At 46.1% G+C, this 15241-nt stretch overlaps 1 protein-coding gene across 2 annotated transcripts in view; it reads right to left on the bottom strand.

The window, feature by feature from the left end:
* Positions 1-15241, bottom strand: part of LOC144683376 (N-fatty-acyl-amino acid synthase/hydrolase PM20D1-like) — a 112271-nt gene that overhangs the window by 21417 nt on the left and 75613 nt on the right. For both annotated transcript variants that reach the window (XM_078546329.1, XM_078546331.1), the window contains exons 9-10: positions 8564-8635; positions 5553-5718 (exon numbers count right to left, since the gene is read on the bottom strand). In XM_078546329.1, coding sequence (XP_078402455.1) covers positions 5553-5718; positions 8564-8635 — 238 coding nt within the window. The remainder of the gene's footprint in view (positions 1-5552; positions 5719-8563; positions 8636-15241) is intronic.

Raw genomic sequence — 15241 nt, 5'->3', positions numbered from 1 at the left:
GTGGTGGGTGATTTTAACTTTCCCTATATTGACTGGGAATCACTTAGTGCTAGGAGTTTGGATGGTGCAGAATTTGTAGGTGCATCCAGGAGGGCTTCCTGAGACAATATGTAGATAGTCCAACTAGGGAAGGGGCAATACTGGACCTGGTATTAGGGAATGAACCCGGCCAGGTGGTCGAAGTTTCAGTAGGGGAGCATTTTGGGAAAAGCGACCATAATTCAGTAAGTTTCAAGGTACTGGTGGATAAGGATAACAGGAGTCCTCGGGTCAAGGTGCTTAATTGGGGGAAGGCTAATTATAACATTATTAGGCAGGAACTGAGGAATCTAGACTGGAGGCAGATGTTTGAGGGCAAATCAACAACTGACATGTGGGGGGGCTTTCAAATGTCAGTTGATAAGAATTCAGGACCGGCATGTTCCTGCTAGGATGAAGGATAAGCATGTCAAGTTTCAGGAACTTGAATAACGAAGGATCAAAAAGAAAAGGGAAGGGAATTCGTAAGGGCTAGAAGGCTGGGAACAGATGAAGCCCGTGGAGAATATAAAGAAAGTAGGAAGAAACTTAAGCAAGGAGTCAGGAGGGCTAAAAGGGGTCATGAAGAGTCATTGGCAACCAGGATTAAGGAAAATCCCAAGGCCTTTTATGCATATGTAAAAAGCAAGAGGGTAGCCAGGGAAAGGGTAGGCCCACTCAGGGACAGAGGTGGGAATCTGTGTGTGGAGCCAGAAGAAATGGGAGAGATACTAAATGAATACTTCTCATCAGTATTCACCAAACAGAAGGACTTAGCGGTCGATTTGTCTAGGGAAGAGTGTGTAGATAGCCTGGATCATGTTGAGATCAAAAAAGAGGTGTTAGGCGTCTTGAAGAATATTAAGGTGGATCAGTCCCCAGGGCCAGATGGGATCTACCCCAGAGTACTGAGGGAGGCAAGGGAGGAGATTGCTGGGGCCTTGACAGAAATCTTTGTATCCTCACTGGGTACGGGTGAGGTCCCAGAGGACTGGAGAATGGTTGGAGACTTGGGCAGAGAAATGGCAGATGGAGTTTAATCCGGACAAATGCGAGGTAATGCATTTTGGAAGATCTAATACAGGTAGGAATTATACAGTAAATGGCAGAACCCTTAAGTGCATCGACGGGCAGAGGGATCTGGGTGTACAGGTCCACAGGTCACTGAAAGTGGCAACGCAGTTGGATAAGGTAGTCAGGAAGGCATATGGCATGCTTGCCTTCATCGGCAGGGGTTTTGAGTATAAAAGCTGGGAAGTCATGCTGCAGCTGTATAGAACCTTGGTTAGGCCACACTTGGAATATTGCGTGCAATTCTGGCCGCCACATTACCAGAAGGATATGGAGGCATTGGAGAGGGTACAGAGGTTTACCAGGATGCTGCCTGGTCTGGAGGTTATTAGCTATGAGGAGAGGTTGGAGAAACTCGGATTGTTCTCACTAGAGTGACGGAGATTGAGGGGCGACTTGATAGAAGTTTACAAAATTATGAGTGGCATGGACAGAGTAGATAGTCAGAAGCTTTTTCCCAGGGTGGAAGAGTCAATTACTAGGGGACATAGATTTGAGGTGAGAGAAGAAAACTATAGAGAAGATGTGCGGGGCAAGTTTTTTACGCAGAGGGTAGTGAGTGTCTGGAATTCGCTGCCAGAGGAGGTGGTGGAAGCAGGTACGATAGTGGTGTTTAAGAGGCAGCTTGACAAATACATGAATAGGATGGGAATAGAGGGATACAGACCCCGGAAGTGCAAAATGTTTTAGTTTGATGGGCAATATGATCGGCGCAGGCTTGGAGGGCCGAAGGGCCTGTTCCTGTGCTGTACTTTTCTTGATTGCAGGGGACCAGGCACATGCTCAGTCGGGGCCTGATGATGTTCCTCTGCAGTCATCCCCAATGCAGCAGCTGCAGGAAATGCAGCCGGGAGCATCTGGGAGTGATACACGAGGCTGTGCATCGCTTGGTGTCCGTGGTGGAGGAGTCCACGCAGAGCATCGCTGATGCAATGAGCCTCAGGTCAGAGCGCCATGCTTCCTCCATGGAGAGAGTGGAGACTCTCATGGAGAGGCTCCTCCAGGAGAACAAGCAGCTTCTCCTGGGGTTATGCTCGAACCTGCAAGCCCTCACAGCGCCAGTGGCCACAGCTGGTCAGTGCCAGTGTGGGAGATGGTGTGGGCATCAAACTTCCCAGCTCGTTGCCCATCCATCCACGGTGAGCAGGGAGGTCCGGGGCGACCTCACGTTGGCGCAGCAGCTGCCTGTCGTATCTGCGGGGACCTCTCAGGGCGCTCCGGATGAGGGCAACAGCTCCTCCGCCCCTCTCCCAGTGACTGCATCATCCAGTGAGGCTGCGGTGACTGGGGAGGTGCCAGCTGCAGAACAGGCAGCTCCCTCCCAGGCAGGGCCAGCACAGGCTCCACGGGCCAGAGGACGACCGCCAAGGTCATTGAGGCCAATGGGACAGCAGAGTCAGCAGGCTGGCTCAGATACCACTCCGAGCAATGGGGCAGCACCAAGACGTAGCACCCGAAAACATAAACATAAGGCACATTAGGCACACCACGGGTTTATCACTGGTGCTTTTGTGTTGGCCCGAGATTAGGTGCTTATTATTCATTGTTTTGTTTTGACTTTGTGAGAACTTCTGATGGTGAAAGTTAAAACCAGATGTGTTACCATGGCTGAGGGTGGCTCCTTTGTTCTGCGTTTGTATGTTTTACATACACATCATGAGTGTTTGAGTGGACATTGAAGTTTATGTCCAAAGCCCCTAGTTGCAGCTGATGACCTGGCAGATTTAACACTTAAGTGGCGAGTATGGAAACACCAGGCAAGGCTGGTCCTGCTGATCCATTTGTGTGGAGCTATCTGAAGGTTCCTTGGATTAAAGTCTCCCTGTTGTCCCTGCCTCCTTGGAGTAGTCCAGGGTCAGTGTTTAGCCCCTCGTCATTCCCCTGTGCTTCCTCATCCTCAGAATCAGTGCTGGACTCATCGTGTGCAGCCGCATCCACTGCGTCAACATCTTCGTCATCCACTGCGCCCCCCCTTTTCAGCTCAAGGTTGTGGAGAGCACAGCATGCAACCACTATCACCGAGACACGATCTGGGGGGTACTGGAGTGCGCCCCCTGAGTGGTCCAGGCATCGGAAGCGCATCTTGAGAAGACCGATGACTCTCTCCACCACAGCCCTTGTGGTGCCGTGGCTCCTATTGTACCGCTGCTCAGCTTCTGTTCTTGGATGGTGGAGAGGTGTCATGAGCGACCTTTTGAGGGGATAGCCCTTGTCACCCAGCAGCCATCCACCCAGCCGGGCTGGAGCACTGAAGAGCCCCGGCACCTGGGAGTGTCTGAGGATGTAGGTGTCGTGGGAGCTGCCTGGGTACCTTGCACAGACTTGTAGGATCTGCATCCTGTGGTCACACACTATCTGCACGTTCATGGAGTGGAAGCCCTTCCTGTTGATGAAGGCACCGGGCTCACCTGCTGGCCCCTTGATGGCCACATGTGTACAGTCTATAGCACCCTGGACATGGGGGAAGCCAGCAATGGCCGCGAAGCCTCTGGCTCGCTGTGCCTGACTTGCCTGGTCGCAGCGGAAGTGGATGAAGGTCAATGCACATCTGAACAGAGCGTCTGTGACCTGCTTGACACAAGTATGGACAGCTGATTGGGAGACATCCACTGAGCCCTGGAAGGAGCCGGTGACATAGAGGTTGAGGGCAACTGTGACCTTCAGAGCCACTGGCATGGGGTGTCACATGTAACCCAGTTAGGAGAGATCTCAGGGCCAATCATCTGACAGATATAGTTGGCTGCCTTCCTTGAGAGACAGCGCCTCCTTCGGCACTGCACCTCAGGCATATTGAGGTAGCTGCTTTGCCGCCTGTAAACCCTGGCAGCAGGATAGTGGCGTCTTCTGCGGCCCCTTCCACCTTGGACAACCTCTTGGCCCTGCGCCCCTTGTGCCTGCGCCTGGCCTCCCAAAGGTGGCTCTCCTGGAGGCTGATTGTCCACTCCTGGCCTCCTCCTCATTCTGTCCCTCCCTTCCTCCTCAGGGGAGCTGCCTCCAGTGGAGATGTCAGAACCCATACCCAGGCTAAATGGAGGCCTCCGGAAAGCTGTAGGCCCGATAAAGATTACTGTCTGCAGAGAGCTGAGCTGAAGCTTCAAAGTACAGAGAAAGCTGCTGGAAATCGATCTGAGCTGCTACCGATCACAGAGGCAGGTTTAAAACACTTTCTGTAATAAATACTTCACAGACCAGATTGACAACCCCACTGAGCCCTCTTATCCCACCCGGGGATGAGTTTGATTAAAAAGTCTCTTACCCGCCTGCCTGTTGCGCCCGTGCGCCGACCCGAAGATCTCATGGGCGGCTGAAAATCGCCATCGATTGACGATTTAAGGGCCTTAACCGGCCCGTTAATTAATGGCGGGCACGCGTCGAACTTCATCGTGCGCGCGCCCAGCGAAACATCGCGATGGCGTCGGGACGTTCGCTCCCTCAGGCATCAAGCAGAAAATTCTGCCCTTAGGGTGAATGTGTGCTGCTTGGGTTGGTGGACAACTGGACGTGGTACTAGGGACGGTGCTCCTCCTGCTATATATAGGTCATCTGGTTTTGGTCTTAGACGGCATAATCTCAAAATTTAATGATAATACACAAGCAGTAGAAAGGATTGTAAAGACTTCAGGAAGACAAATGGGTTCGTGGAAATGGCAGACCGGTGGTAGATACAATTTAATGTTGATAAGAGCAACGTAATATATTTTAGGAGGATAAACAAGGATAGGAGTTTACAAAAACTATAACATGTAATCATGTTGTTTACTTACAAAGTAGAAAAATATTTGTTTAGCATGGCGCTTCACAGAAACACAGGGGAAAAAATGGGTGCCACGCCAAGTAAGGATATGTGCGTGGAGATGATCTAAAGCAGGGTCAAAGACATTAATTGTGGGGGGTAGACTAGAAGAAATAAAGGGAGGTGGAAAGGTTTAGGGGAGGAATTTTAGAGTCTGAAGCACGGCTGCCTAATGGTTAGGCGAATGCGGAAGGGGCCGGAGAGGAGCTTAAGAGAGTTCGCGAGGGTTGCATCACTGAAGGAATGGGTTTCTGCTGAACTTCTGCAAAGTTAAAAACATACAGAGACAGAGGCTTGCACAAACTTACTCACCCCTCCCTTTTTTTCCTTCCCAGGCTGGATTGAATATTGATCAGTCTGGGCCTCAACCCCAGTTGTGTCATTTTTCCACACTTACTAGTAATTTATGGCTTACATTTCCACAATAACAGATGACTATGATGCACCAATATAGACTCCAAAACCACTTTAGTCACAAATCCAGATGGCAATTATATACTTAACTGGCTTGAACTTTGTAGACTATTTAGCAGTTGCCAAGGAAACCACTCAGCATTATCAGGGATGGAAAACTAGCCGGCCAATATCTCTCACGTTGTGGGAATCTAGTCATCATAATTGTTTTAATTTAAATGTAAAGCAAACCCTTTCGTTCAGGAATTCCTCTTACCTGGAGCAATGGCTACTTCAGGGAAAACATCTCGAATTGTTCCTTTGATGACCTGATACCCAAATGAGTTGTCATTGTAAGAACTCAACGGGAGCGAGGGATGGTACTCTAGAACTTCAATCTTCACTCGGTCATCAGAAATAATATTTTGAACTTGATGGAGAAGCTGGAAAGAAAGGCGGATGTAACACAATTCATTAGCTTTCATTGACAACCGACGGAAAATATTTTGTGATAATCGCTCATCGGCTTTGAGTTGTTGCATTCAGTCTAACAGTGAAGAGATTTATAACATGCTTGGGGGGGCAAAAGGTGACTTTGGGCTGATGGCTTTTCCACCACTGGGGATTTCTTCCTGTCATTTCGAGTATTTGATAAGAGATGGTTTGCCAGGTTGAATCAATGACTCCGTTATCCAGGATGGTGGAAGGTGAATTTGATGAACTTTACTAATCCAGGCATTCCCACATTCCCGTGAATTGAAACCCCAGATCGATGCTCCAACATAAACCTGAAGGACAGGGTCACTGCAATGTCTTATATGTGGCAAGGGAGTTAAAGATTCAGTAAAAAAAAATATAGGGGAGTGGTACCTGCATTCAGTGGAAATAAAGCAAATATCTTAATCTCATGGGCTGTTTGTTCACTACTACCTGGAGTGATTCATAAGTTACTTCAGGTAACATCAGAGCCCAGAAATGCAATGTGCCAGCATTGGAGGTACGATTCCTCTGTTAATGTAAAACAAGTCTCTTTTCTTTCACAATTAATGATCTGCTTACATTAATATAGCCTCAGAAATTACATATCTCAAAGCTGCAGGTTCTTGCAATTTCATTAGGGAGTCGTTAATTACATTAACTCTCATTAGAGAATTTCAACCTTATCATTTGCACCTAATAATGTCCTTTTAGCTAATATTATTCTGTGTTGGATGTACAATATGGTGTATGTCAGTGCATTGTGTGCTCGTGCATAGAGTAGGCTGAATAGTAGAGTAGAAGTGAAACACACCCCCTTACTCATGGGAGTCCCTGGCCTGTGACTGATCAAAATGGAGAAGGTTCATTCAGGAAGGCACCAAGCACATCGAGAGACCTCGTCGAGGTGTCAGAGGGAGCGCGCAAGCCTCCAAACAACTCATCTACCCCACCCTTCAAACACCACCTGCCCCACATGAGGCAGAGTCTGCAGATCATGCGCTGGGCTTACCCAGCCACCTCAGAACCCATCGAAATGGAGTGGGAGCAAATCATCCTCGATCTTGAGGGACTGCCTAAGAAGAAGATGGCACTTCCCCCACCCCCAATTTTTTTGTCCTTTTTTCTCTCTTTCTACTGAACATAGAGTTGTGTCAGGGTTTGGAATTACAAATTCCTGAGGCCCTGTGGTACCTCATCCAAGGGTCTGTTGTCTGTGTGCCAGCCTGCTCAGTAAATACCAATAAGACCATATAGAGCAGGAGGTATCTGAACTGAGGTTGATCTGTGCACTACTAATTAGTATAAATGGGTCTTGATCGGGAAGGGGGAACCAATTTGCACACAGGAAGATCCTAGAACATCAATGCGATAAATGTCCACAGTTCATCTGTTTTGGTGATTGTTGGTTGAGGGATAAATGTTGGCCAAGACAATGGGAGAACCGCCCTGTTCTTCAAATAGTGGCGCACATTCACGTAAGCAGAGAATTGGGAAGGGCTTGGTGTAACGTCTCATCCAGAAACAGTACCTCTGACAGTGCAGCACGCCCTCACTATCACACTGAAGTATTAGACTAGACCTGAGACTCATGAACCTGGAGGGAATTTTGAATCGACAACCTTCTGACTCCGAGGCAATTGAGCAATTACTCAGCCAAATGGACACATAGTGGTTATACGGCTGTAATGGAAAAGTGTTACCATTCGTTCTTTCGTTTCTTTGCAGTGGTGAGCTGAAAAGACAGGGAGACACTGAACCCCCTTCACAAAGGGACACCACACTTTTTTAGGGCATTGTTACTGCACGGTTATCACTAAGCAACTTGGGAGACATGAAAGGAAGACTCACACTGGAGGTAAATCCCTCAAGGAGTGTCCACCTTAACTGTAGCCAAATGCCGGTTCACACACGATTACTGCCGAACTTTGGCGAAAGGCTTTTGAGCAAGTTCACCCCTTAGACGGCATGAATACTGTAAAATTATTTCCAAGATACTGGGATGTGTTCATTAACATTGGTAACAATAATAATCAGCAATTGGAGGCATTTGCTTAGTTGAAATACGGGGCTGGATTTTTGCTTGTGGGTCCTGGTCCTGTTGTTAGAAGGAGATGCGGTTGGAAAGCCATACACACCATCAGGGACCCAGAGGGTGATTTTGGAGAAAGCGACCAATTAAAAGTGGCCGCTTGAGTGAGCTACGTCCAATTAAGGACGTCGGGTGGGCTCCTGAGGCTTGAGGGCCAACTGGAGGCCTTTTAACACCATGAGACTGGCAGCCCCACCATGAGAGGTGGGAGCTGCTGATGCAGGTGGGAAAAAGAGTGGACGCCTCAAGATGGAGGCGCCGTCTGAAGAGCTCTTACAAATTTTTTAAGACACCGAGGGTCAGCTGCAAGGCCGTCGACATGGAGTGGCCGCAGGAGTAGGTTTATGCTGCGGCGAGTGCGGGGTGGGGGCAGGGCTCCTTAGGCTAGTGGAGTGCCGCCTCTCCCTGCCGATCATCTGCCGCCTCCATCCCTTGGCTGTATTTCAGTTGGCGCCTGCAAAGCAGCCTTAACAGGCCCTTTGCGCGTCATAATTGGCTACCGCGGGCAGGTAACTGTCACCCTCGCCGCTAATCCGTACTCCGTGAAAATTGTCCGGAGGCTGACCACAGGCCGGTGACCGGTACACCAGCTGGTAATGGAAAACTGCAGGCCCGCCTGTCTCCGATCCCACCTCTGCAACTGAATGGAAATTAAAGACAGGAGTTCCCATTTAGGGTCGTCCCCCACCCCCCACAACCTCGATTAATATTGGGAATACCTCTTCCAGTGTGTGCAGAGGGTGGAGTCGGAAATTCACTGTCGCCCTCGCGGAAGGAGCAATCACGTTTGCCTGAACAGGAAGAAAAACAGAAAATAATTGAAGTAGAAGTTATGGAGAATGTAAAGCACCGACGCTATTTACACAAAGCGCCGCAAACTCGGGACCTACACAACAGGATTTGTTCCACATCAGCTTCAGCTATCCTGGATCACAGTAAGGAGGACTGAGTACGTGAGAGAAATGATCATCGTTTCGGAAGTTGATGTGAATAAAAGGTCCACATGGTCGAGACTGGCAGGGTCAGCGTCTGCAGCCGCTTTGTCGGTTCGATTGTACTTACTGGGACTCAGTATCTAGAGTATAATGGGTGACGGGTGTGATGCAGCCTAATGGGAGCAGAAAATGCTGGAAATAACTCAGCAGGTCAGGCAGCATCTGTAGAGTGAGGAGTGAGAGTTAGCTTTTCAGGTCGATGACCTTTATCAGGCGCTGCCACACCTATTGAGTTTTTTTCCGGCATTTTCCCTTTTTATTTCAGATTTCCAGCACCTGCAGTATTTTTGCTCTTGTATTGGTGCGATAGTGCCTGCTTTGCCTCCCCAGCCCAAGCTGTGAGGTGGCGAGGCCTGACTGAGAGATGGCCAACTCTCCCTTTCCCAACCTCTCCTGCTCGATGGTTGCCGGGGTTCATTCAGAGCCCGTTCAGAATGTTATGCTGGAGGATTCAGTGGACGTCTACCCAGGAGCAACCCATTGCTTAGGACAGGCTCCAGCCCGGAGGTGAGGATTCCCTTTCGAGACACTGGTGATCAGTCACCTGGATTACGCAGTTGATCCTGAGCTAGGAACGTGGCCCAGGGTCACAAAGGGTTCAAGGTGAACTAAAATAAAAGCAAAATTCTGTGGGTGCTGGTGATCTGAAATAAAGACAGGGAGTGCTGGAAGAAAATCAGCAGGTTTGGGAGCATCTGTGGACGGAGAAGCAGAGTTAACGGTTTGAGTCTGACGTCACTCATCTCTGGAACTTTATTTCAGGCTGAACTCCTCCTTTAACACATGTCAGATGGTGATCAGGCAAGGGCCTTAGATTTAAAATCATCGGCAAAACACCTAGAGGGAAGATCCTGAAATTCTTTTCACTCAACAAGATGTCGGGATCTGGAATGTTCTACCTGAAAAAGTGGCGTAAGCCGATTCCATAAATAATTTTTAAAAGGGGGCTAGACAGGTGCTTGAGCACGAGGATGTTACAGGGTTACAGACCAATGGTGGGGCCTCTGTATGGGACTAAGCATGATAGCACTTTCAAAGGGCCAGCACAGACACGATGGGCTGAGTGATCCCCTACCGCGCTGTAACTTTCTATATGATGCTCTAAATCTCCTCCCTAAAAGGTTCGTATCATTCCATTTGATGTTGACTGCAGTGTCCCTATGTTAATGCTGGTGGAGTTGCTGAATGATTAGAAGTCATCGGGATCGAAATTCACTTGCAGCTGAAACCAATGTGATTCATGCTACAGAACAGAGATGCCCGAGGGCTGTTCTAAATTGGTTGTTCTGTCATGACTGTGGCAAACTGTAGGTACTAATTGAGCATAACGAAGCAGCTCTAACGATTCAGTTCTAACGAAAGCTCATTTATCTGAACCGTTATCTCTTGTTTCACTCTCTGCTCATGTTACCAGGCCAGCTGGACACTTCCAGCATTTTCTGTTTCTATCTAGACTCAGCCCAACCTTGCTAAATTTACAGCAATTTGTAGATTGTAATCCTGCTGGTATTAACTGGCTGATTTGATGCGGCTATAATCTGTACTTACATCCAATAAAAAACACTGGAAATATACATGCGTCTCAATAACCATCATAAACGTAACAGAGAAAGCAGAGCTTGCCTTACAGAAAAGAGAAGTGGGGATTGATTAGTTAACCCTGAGGAAATCTCACACATTGAACACATTCTTTGAATTTTCCAATAAGTAAAACTGACATTAGAAGAATGGGCAATCCTATCATTGCTTGTTGCCCTAAAGCTTCCTGTCCACCTCTGATCCGCTTTTTCCTGCCTTCTTGTCTATTCCCGACCCACTTTCCTCTGCGTGACACCCCCCCTACTCCACCGACTAACTGCTCTTTACGTTTTAGGGCCCTGCCCCCACCACGACGTGGATGTAAAACTCCGTCCCACGTTATCCGTGAACTAATTGTGGTGCTTAATTTTCCAGCCATTCTTCTCTTTACTCTAATCTTTGCAGTTTCAGTAGATTCACGGTCAGAAAGTCAGCGCCAACCTGATGGGCTGAATTGTCTCCTCCTGTTGTGCACTGCTCTATGATTCAGCGATTGTAAGTAGCGAGTGATTTTCATGATGGCAATCGAATCGAAGTGTTCAACTGAGATTCAAAATCACGAAAGCTCAGTTTGTAGCAAATTGCCCGAACCTTCATTCAATTATAAAAGAAAACACACGGTGCACCTGGTGTCAGCTGTGGCTCAGTTCATAGCACCCTCGCCTTTGAATCAGAGGGTTGTGGGTTCATGTCGCACTCCCGGAAACCAAGAAATGTGATTGTACTCGAAAGAGTTGCAATCTGTGACTGTTAACTCGAAAGAGTTTGATGTAATTATCACAGTTTGACTGAGAACTATTTTACTATTAATTACCAGTAAAAATTATGGTCAGCGTTTGAAGACGATGCCTCATGCAATATTAAGCTATCCAGTTCAGAATGACCCAGGTTCAACAACATGTCTTGGCTGAATCAACTCACCAATTTGGACATAATGATGGGCTTCAGGGCTGGTCTGGGGAAGGGGGCCTTTAAACAATCAGGGTTCTGATTACTGAATGAGTGACTCTGGCTGGAAGTTGTCTTTGTGAGGCTGTCGGCTGAGAAAACCTCCTTGGTCGAATAGCTCATATACAAATGGCTACTCAGGTGACGTACTGGGGGCGGGGGCTACTGACATCAATGGAACTTTACCCACGTCAAGAGTCAAAAGCTTCAGGAGAGGAGAAAATTGCAGAGCGGGGATGAGCCTTTAAAAAAACCAAAAGCCAGAGTTACATATTCTCCTCTGTGAGAATGGATTTTGCAAAATATTTTTGGGAAGTATGGTGTTATTTTGTGAAGAAGGCTGTGTGTCCGTGTGCACATTATTTGATTCAGCTGGGGAAAGGTTACTGGAGGCAGGATGTCTGGAAAGTTTAAGACATGAAAGGATAGAGGCGGTATGTTTGAGAATTTGTAATAAGATATTACGGGGGGGTGGGGGTGGAGGTTTGAGGTACAAGTAAATAGGTTGGTTCTACTATGTGCATTTTAGATAAATTGAGAATTCGTTCAAGCATCAAAGGGAAGTCAAAGGTTACAAGAAACATTTTTGAATCTTACGGGAGCTCCACAGGTAAATAGAAGAGGATATATTACATTTTATTGAACCAAAAGTAGAGACAAAATAGAAACATGAAAGATTTTATATTTGGGAGGAATAGAGTTTCAAAGAGGTGTGAGAACAATGGAACCTGAGATGAAAGAAGGGGCGGAAAAGGTATTTTAGTATTACTGTGGAGAGCTCAGGGACTGGCAGTTGGCTGTTATTTGTTGGATGTGTGAGGAAGATCTCCTGGAAACAGCTCTAGGCTGGGAGAAAGATGTAGTTTGAATCAGCGATCCAGTCAAGCTAGAAAAGTCCTGGGCTGAAAAAAGCAGTCTTGTTCTGAAGTCTTGGGTTTTCACAACAGAGTGGAAGAGAATTAAGAGGTCATGTGGTATGCCTTTATTAAAGCTACAGCAGTTTTCCTTGGGTAATATTACTGGATTTTTATAGTTAAACATCGATAAGAGAGTGTTGCCTGGAAGATGTTTACTTGTGGGTCTGTCCCATTAGGGAGCCTTTTAGGGGAATGTTTCATTAGACTAATCTTAACTGTGTAACTGTAATCTTGTGTGCTTAAGTTTTCTTTTCCCTCTTGTTCATAAAACTTTTACTTTTCATTTTTAAAATCCCAGAAATGTCACTGGACTTCTTGCTGCTGAGATCAGTACGTTTTCATCTCGTTTTCAGAATATAAAAAAAAATTTCCTTCTGGGATTTGGTTTGCTTAGCGATTAACATCTGCTGTGGTCACAACACCTTCAAGGACCCAAACGTTTTTCCATGATCCAACAGCACTAGTAGATAAGAAGAGTTTCCCATATTCTCTGTTGCAGCCCAGTATCCAATTGTGTTATAGATCCATTTACAATGCATGATACCAGATACACCAACACATGCAAAAAGGTCCATCTGCCCCCCACCCAACATCTCCAATTCTACTTATGGATCAGTGACAACACTAACATTAATAATTTCACACTAATGGAATTGATTAGAACTTTTAATGGTGAGAAATATGAATTATTCATGCATAGATTTGCAACAATGAGCAAATGGTGGGAAAAAGTTATGAATAGGGAGAGAGAGAGAAATGAAAGAAGGGAATAAAAAGAGAAGAAAGGGATACAAAGAAAGAATCATAGAATCAAATCATAGAGTGGTTACAGCACAGAGGAAGCCATTTGGCCCATTGAGTCCATGCTATCTCTCTGCAAGAGCAGTGGCATCTTAAGAAGGGATATTAATGTATATGATGTTATCGGAAATTATTTTAAATTGGACTTGTGGTAGGGCCTGTGTCTGTGTGTGTCTTAATTGGATTAAAGACAGCTAGTCTGGGTGCTTTGATGTGTAGTAGCTTTGAGATGTAAACAGTAAGGGTAGAGGGGACATTTGCATTTTGTTCAATAAACCATTTAAAGACTGGGGGTGAAATCTTGTACCTAGCTAGGAGACACCAAGCAGTATGTTTATATTACTAATAAAATTGGTGCTATGAAAGGGGTTTAATTGTTAGAAGAGGTGGAGTTCAAAGGGCCTGGTGATACAATGAGAATTTGTATTCAAGGGGAAGGCTAGGTAGATACAGAAGAGTTTTGTGTGTGGAAGTTGGAGACATGTGGTGTCTAAGCTGCCTGTAGGCCCTACAACTGCCCGCGAAGGAAACAAATTGAAAGGAACCTCATTTTGAATTTGTAAGATAAAATGTGCTTTGCCTGGTGTCTGTTTAAAGTCTACGGGTTATTGTTGCCTTGGTGCGGATTTTAGGAGTGATTAATTTGGGGATTTGTTCAATAGTTATTATGGTAGTAATTTGTAGAAGTGTGTGTGTTTAATACCTTGTAAAATTAATAAATGTTTAATTTAATTTATATGAAAAACCTCCGGAGGCTTGGTGGTTTCATTCCTGAATTCACGGCTGCATCTCAAACACACCAATTGAAAATATAGGTTGTGACAGTTGTTTATGTTTCCCTCTGGGGTTTTAAATAACTCAGCCTTTACCAACTGCTGTGACATAACAAGCAGTCCCGCTCTCCTACACTTTTCCTTTGGTTCTGCAAAGTTTTCTCCTTCAGGTGCTTATCCAATTCCCTTTTGAAAGCTAGGATTGTATCTGCCTTCATAGGCAGTGCAATCCAGATCCTAACCAATTGCTGCGTAAAACAGTTTCCCCTCATATCTGATGCTAACAATCCCAGATTCTTTTTAATGACAACGCTTAATTTCACTTTGTTAGCAATTCTTTCCAGAAACGTCCAACGCAGGGCTCCCAGCAATACTGAACCTAGCAGTCATTTAAGGGGATTCAAAATATGCGAGGAGGAACAATTTTTTAGTCAGTGTTCTTGCTCTATGCTAGAGAAAATAACATTCTTGCCTTAATTTTCTTAATACTTTTTTTCAAAAAGGTACCAATCTTATCACTGCCATAAGGTATAGGATCTCTCCTCTGTGTAAGATTTCCAAACCTCTAGGATTGTCCTGGTGTCTCCAGGAATTAAGATTTATTCAAAGCTAAAATACTACAGATGCTGGAAATCTGAAATATAAGCAGAAAATGCTGGAAATATTGATCAGGTGAGTATTTGCAACATTTCATCTCTTGGATACTGCAGTGACCAATCCAGGACAACATTCTCAAAATGATTTTAAAAGAAACGTGTTTTCCATTACATGTGAACCTTATCATCTATTAGTAGTGCCGGTATTGGAAATGGAAAAAAAATGGTTGTGAGAGTGGGCAGGCCATCCAGAATTGTGGGGGGGTTTTATCACATGATAAAACCACCAAGACTACATCCAACTAGAGCTGCCAACCCTAACTCTGTTAGGATTCTCTGTAGTGACTCTGTATGCAAACAGCTGATACACGTGTCATTACTCTCATCTGACACTTGCTCCAGGGTTGTTAATCTTCCTGTCGGGCACATGATTCCTGGCGAGGGGTGCAGTGTGGGGCGAGGAGAGAAGGTAGAGTGTGGTATCTTGGGGTTGAGTCTCAGGTCAGATCCTTACACCTGATGTTGCTGGTGAAAGCCAGGAAAGAGCGAAAGAGAGAGAGAAAGAGACTCCTCAACAGTGTCCATGACAACAATTAGAGTAAAGCTTTTCAAAGAAAAACTGGACCTTCCTTCCCCACCCCCTGGTGCCATGTAGACTCCTGGGAGATGCAAAAAAAAAAATAAGGCCAATTGGGAGAGGAGCACAAAGTCAGGAAAATTCCTCTCCTGTGACAGAAGTTAGTCGACGAGTACACATCCAGAATGTTCTTTTATTTTGTTCCTACTTCT

Source organism: Cetorhinus maximus, chromosome 8 (genome assembly GCF_964194155.1).
Source record: "Cetorhinus maximus chromosome 8, sCetMax3.hap1.1, whole genome shotgun sequence".
Classification (NCBI taxonomy): Eukaryota; Metazoa; Chordata; class Chondrichthyes; order Lamniformes; family Cetorhinidae; genus Cetorhinus; species Cetorhinus maximus.
Note: the sequence above shows the minus strand (reverse complement) of the source record. Positions and strands in the feature narration are given on the sequence as shown.